Consider the following 6,000-nt stretch of genomic DNA (forward strand, 5'->3'; position numbering starts at 1 on the left):
TACTTTTAGTACCCATTTACTAAAGCGAGAATTTTTCTCAGGGCAAGCGGCGGTGTAAACGATCTTTTTACAAGTCAATTATGTCCCTAACATGTTTGAAATTCGAAGTGATCTAAATCCATGTTTATGTATAGTCTCTGACTTAATCAATTAGTTTCTACACAAGAATCCTGACACTCATTAGTGGGGCTGGAAAGAAAAGTGAACTGTCACTATACGTTTCCTATCAGTGCTTCCCACAAGTGCCAGCGTTGGGTTTTTTTCCCCAAACTCTCAGGTACGAAACCAATTGCCAAACTGTGCTAAAATGGGTCTATATTTTCTTCTATTAAATATTAATACACCCACCCTGTTCACGAATACAGGAGGGTCCGTTTTTCTAACTCATGGATTCTGAGACGACCATGTATATATGTGTGTGTGTGAGTGTGTGTGAGTGTGTGTGTGCATGTGTATGTGTGTGTATGTGTGTGTATGCGTGTGTGCGTATGTATATATGTGTATCGTATATTGTATATATGTATGTATATGTGTGCGTGTATATATACATACACACATTCATACGCTATAGTATCGAACAATGAAAATGAGAGCTCAACATTGCATTTTGTATATAGCTATTCTTTATTTATGGATTAACAAGACAACCGATAGTTTCATGCGGATAAAATCTGTACAGTACTTCAAGATCCACTTGAGAATGCTGGCAATCTTCTACATTTTGTCGGCGATTAGCAGCATTGAAGAATCTTGGTCATTTTTTCCACGACAGGTGCTGGTGTATCTACTCCTCTGTAACGTAGTCATTCGGCTAAAGAGATCCACAGATTACGTGCCAGGCTTAATGATCGACTTGCTTGTGTAAAACTTTTCAAGAAGGTGCCCCATCATGGCTGCAGTGGCAAAAGAAAGATACACACACACGCACGCACGCGCGCGCATATATATATTCCATAACGACCACCGCTGATGAGCGCAGGGTTACATAATCGGATTGTTATCTTACAGTTCGTTGAACCCGATTAGTAAGATCGGTCGTAGTGGATATATTACACAGAACACTTCGAATTATATATATATATATATATATATATATATATATATATATATATGTATGTGTGTGTGCGCGCGTGAGCGCATGTATATGTATATATATTTTCATATATATATATATATATATATATATATATATATATATATATATATATATATATATATATATATATATATATATATATATATACACACTCTCTCTCTCTCTCTCTCTCTCTCTCACACACACACACACACACACACACACACACACACACACACACACACACACACATATATATATATATATATATATATATATATATGTATATGTATATGTATATGTATGTGTGCGCTCGTGTGTGTATGCCGTGTGAATGCGTCGTGCATGTAATATATATATATATTTATCTGCACACAAATTAAGTTGTAAGTGGTTACTTACCTCGAATACCTTCATAATGTCGGCTAGAGATGTCATCTGTTCTTTCAAGATCACGAGTAAAGAGACCCGTGCAGTTTCCACTTCCAGGCGAGATTTTCTTTCACCATTAAATTGTTCAGACTCTTCTGATATGCATTCTCCCAACCTTCTTTCTTCTGAACGCTCAAACTCAGCGTTGGTGACCGTTTCGAATCGGGCATCTTCTATCAGACTTTTCCTCCGCCAGTTTCCTCCGTGCTACAAATAATATTGAAACGAAAGTGAGCATCAATAAACTAATTGTAGTGTGGCAATAAATAATTAAAAATTATACTTAGGGATTGACTCTAGTCAAGAATAGCTGGGGAGACGACAGTTGCAGTAAACCTCTATTTTTCTCTCTCTCTCTCTTCGCATCTTTACACAAACACACACAAACACACACACACACACACACGTACACACACACAAACACACATGAATCCAAGCGTACACACACACATTCAAACATACGTATGCACTCACACTGGCATGTAATGATATGGATTTCCGTCAATTTCGATTATGAAGATGCAGTTTTTCGATTAAGTAAATTTTTAGCTCATTGTATTCGCCTGAGAATTCCACAGACACGTGCATCTGTAACAAAATTCTCAGACGCAATTAACGTGACACATGTTGTATTCTTGAATTACTGCTATAAAACCATTCGATGAACTTCCATAGATTTTCTGCCTTCCTAATTTTGCCCAAAGAATATCAGACACATGTTTTCTGCCCTCAACAGAGTAGTCCTGGGAGGGTCATCTTTGATTTAAATATTTTTGGGTTCACAAAATGTATTCCTACATACTCTGTGAAAATTTACACATTTTATAATAAACTCTAATACATTGTAAGAGGACCTTTACAAAAGATTGTGTGTACAATTTGGCAAGAAGTAAAGCTAAGTGACTTACTATATATTAATACATTAAACAATATAACTTTCAACAACGCAGGCTCGTATTAAAACATCAAGATTCTCGCTTCTCCACGACTCACAAAATATACAAATTTACAAACTCCAGTTACGTTTCGCACGCGTTTAATTTAGATATTTCAGAATAAAAGTACAAGGAAATCTATGAGCTCAAACGTAGTATCAGGGTTAATATTTGAGGGACGATGATAAACTTCGCATTCTTATTCTCATTTACTCATTTCACCACCATCTGCATAGTGGTAATAGTGCTGAGTGGAGTCTGTGAGCTCAAATTCTGGCATGGCACAGTAAATGTACATACATTTAGAAAATATTTCATCTTACAATGACTGAAGCTAAGATAACAAACACGAAGCTAAAAAGGAAAATATATTTATATCGCTGCTGTAATAAATATTATGAAACACCTGAATACGAAACACCAAATTTCTACGTTTGTCAAAAGCCGAACTCTGGTTCTCTGGCAGCAAACCAGATTTCCAGGTTTGGTCAGATGGACTTCACTTCCGAGACCTTTGAGAAATAACTGCAGTTGGCTAACACATTGATTGATCTCTTTGATCATAAGAAAACAAAACATTGACTTTATTGTTATTGTACGATTAATGGAGAATTATAAATGTTGTCTGTATTTGTAATACGCCATACTTGAAACTGTTGAGAGCATACAGCAATCCTAACTGAACAAAATTACATTAAAACTAAATCGAATGAAACTAAATTTGAAGAAAGAATGAGTCCAGATTGTGTCACCTTCATTGTTTACTTGTCTACAGTTATAGAGTTCAGTTTTTTTTTTTTTTTGTTGTTAACGTTTTTTTTTCAATTGGGAAAGAATTATATTCACAATAACAATTTCAAGTTCATTGCTGTTAACTTAATCACGAATTTCAAATGTCCTGAAAGTATTTCTCATGATATTGTTATAAATGTATATATACGAATGAGACTTTCATAGATGGAGAAATACATGAAATACATGCACATACATACTTATACACACACAGACAGACAGACACACACACACACACACACACACACCCACACACACACACACACACACACACACACACACACACACACATACCTATAGAGACACACATATATCTACATATATAGAGACACAAAATATAAAATATGATTATATTGTATGTAGCATTAATAAAACTGCAACGACACACTTCTAGTGTATGTGAGTATGCACTAGAAATTCAACCCATACAAAATTGTATTGATTACTGATAAAACTTTCTACAAAGCTCAACATAAGAAGTACACGTGAGTACATATGCATAAAGGCTAAAGTTTTCAAGTAAGTATATACTGTATCACTTTAGAATCAATATACAGGTATTTATTCAAAATTACTGATTGAATTTGATCGTTTAGCATATTTTAGAAGCACTTATAAATTTTGTCCTTTGTAAATATAATTACATTTTGGAGAACAGAAATATATTCAACGACAATTTTTTTGCGTTCGTGGGAGTGTACGTAAGTATAAGAATGAATGTGTACATTTGTATTAATGTGATCTAGTATGTATGTATGAATGTATGTATGTATGTATGTATGTATGTATGTACGTACGTATGCATGCATTATGTATGTATGCATGGAGGTAGGTAGGTAGGTAGGTAGGTAGGTAGGTAGGTATTCATGTCCCTCTGTTTGTTTGTCTGTATATATATATGTATGTACGTATGTCCATACTCACGAAACAATTGGATTATTTAACAAATATAGTTTGTGTATCGAAAGAGTCAATTATTCTATGATAATCTAATCAACGATATATTATACAATTCTACTAGAACGGATATGATTACAATGAAAGAAACATACATGAGTCTACACATATGCTCATGAATTCACAAAAATCATATGGTTTCTGTACATATTAAGAAATCTAATATTTTTTTATGAATACATTAGGTGTGACGGTGCATGTCTTTTCATTCATGTAAACGTGTCGATCCGGTGACCGTAGTATGAAAAGTTTACCATTAGTTTCATACCATTCCCACTAATCCTAAATGTTACTCAGATACGTTAAAGATCTCTAAATAGATCCAGTAGCATGTCTTCAATATTCGTATGCGCTGTACGGAAAATGGACTTCACATTGTTAAATCTATGTAATAGTTAAATTTATTGAAATATGCATACAAATATACGTATATGCATGTGTGCGTTTGCGTGTATCTATCTATCTATCTATCTATCTATCTATCTATCTATCTATCTATCTTTCTATCTACCTGTATGTATGTATGTATTCTTTTACTTGTTTCGGTCATTTGATTGCGACCATGTTAGAGCACCGCATTTAGTCGAGCAAATCGACCACCAGGACTTATTCTTTGTTAGCCTACGACCTCGGCGGAATTTGAACTCAGAACGTAGTAGCAGACGAAATACCGCTAAGCATTTGGTACGGCATGTTAACGTTTCTTATTTCTGTATTGCCCACAAGGGGCTAAACATAGAGGAGACAAATAAGGACAAACAAAGGGATTAAGTCGATTACATCGACCACAGTGCGTAACTGGTACTTAATTTATCGACCCCGAAAGGATGAAATGCAAATTCGACCTCGGCGGAATTTGAACTCAGAACGTAAAGACAGACGAAATACTGCTAGGCATTTCGCCCGGCATGCTACTAATGTTTCAGCCAGCTCGCCGCCTTTATGTGTATGTTTATTATTGGCGAAATGATCGTCTCGAGATGGAACAAAATATGCTTCAACACATGTGTTCACATCAAGAAATTTGGAAGCCAAATACAAAAACAAAAGATTCATATTCGTTTATTGATTTACTAATCCAAGTTATTAGGGCAAGTATTGAACTTCCAGACGTAATACGTATTGCGTAATACATATTTTCTGCTTTGCATGCACTGATACACATAAAATATCACATCTACTAAACTGCGGTCAAATTAACAGCCAACCGATGTACATGCTTCATACATGCGCAATGCATATGTGGATACATATAAGTACATGATTGGATATTTAAGCATATGCCTGTATTTAATATGCCAATGTTTATCTTTTTAATATAAAAATCCTTTCAAGGCGGCGAGCTGAGAGAAACGTTAGCATGCCGGACGAAATGCTTGGCGGTATTTCGTCTGTCTTTACGTTCTGAGTTCAAATTCCACTAAAGTCGACATTGCTTTCATCCTTTCGGGGTCGATAAATTAAGTACCAGTTGCATACTGGGGTCGATCTAATCGACTGGGACCCACCCCCAAGATTTCGGGCTTTGTGCCAAGAGTAGAAAAGAATATCCCAAAACATCCCGCCACCATCATCGCAGATCACAGCAGATCATAAGAATAAAAGCCCTCTTTGGTAATTGTGGTAGAAGTATTATTCACATAAAAGTCTTGTTGCTTATTTTGAATAAATTAATAGTAATCATATACATAGTAACTTATATACAAATTCTTTCAAACACACACCCTCTCTCTCTCTCTCACGCATGCACACCACACACACACACATACACACACACACACACACACACACACACACACACACACACAC

The 6,000-nt window shown here is 35.4% G+C and overlaps 1 protein-coding gene across 2 annotated transcripts in view; it reads right to left on the bottom strand.

Moving 5' to 3' along the window:
* Positions 1–6,000, bottom strand: part of LOC106871451 (tryptophan 5-hydroxylase 1) — a 270,677-nt gene that overhangs the window by 90,280 nt on the left and 174,397 nt on the right. For both annotated transcript variants that reach the window (XM_089358348.1, XM_089358349.1), the window contains one exon: positions 1,478–1,714. In XM_089358348.1, the coding sequence (XP_089214474.1) occupies positions 1,478–1,714 (237 nt within the window). The remainder of the gene's footprint in view (positions 1–1,477; positions 1,715–6,000) is intronic.

The sequence above is a fragment of the Octopus bimaculoides genome, chromosome 10, assembly GCF_046866305.1.
Source record: "Octopus bimaculoides isolate indiv1 chromosome 10, ASM4686630v1, whole genome shotgun sequence".
NCBI classification, from domain to species: domain Eukaryota; kingdom Metazoa; phylum Mollusca; class Cephalopoda; order Octopoda; family Octopodidae; genus Octopus; species Octopus bimaculoides.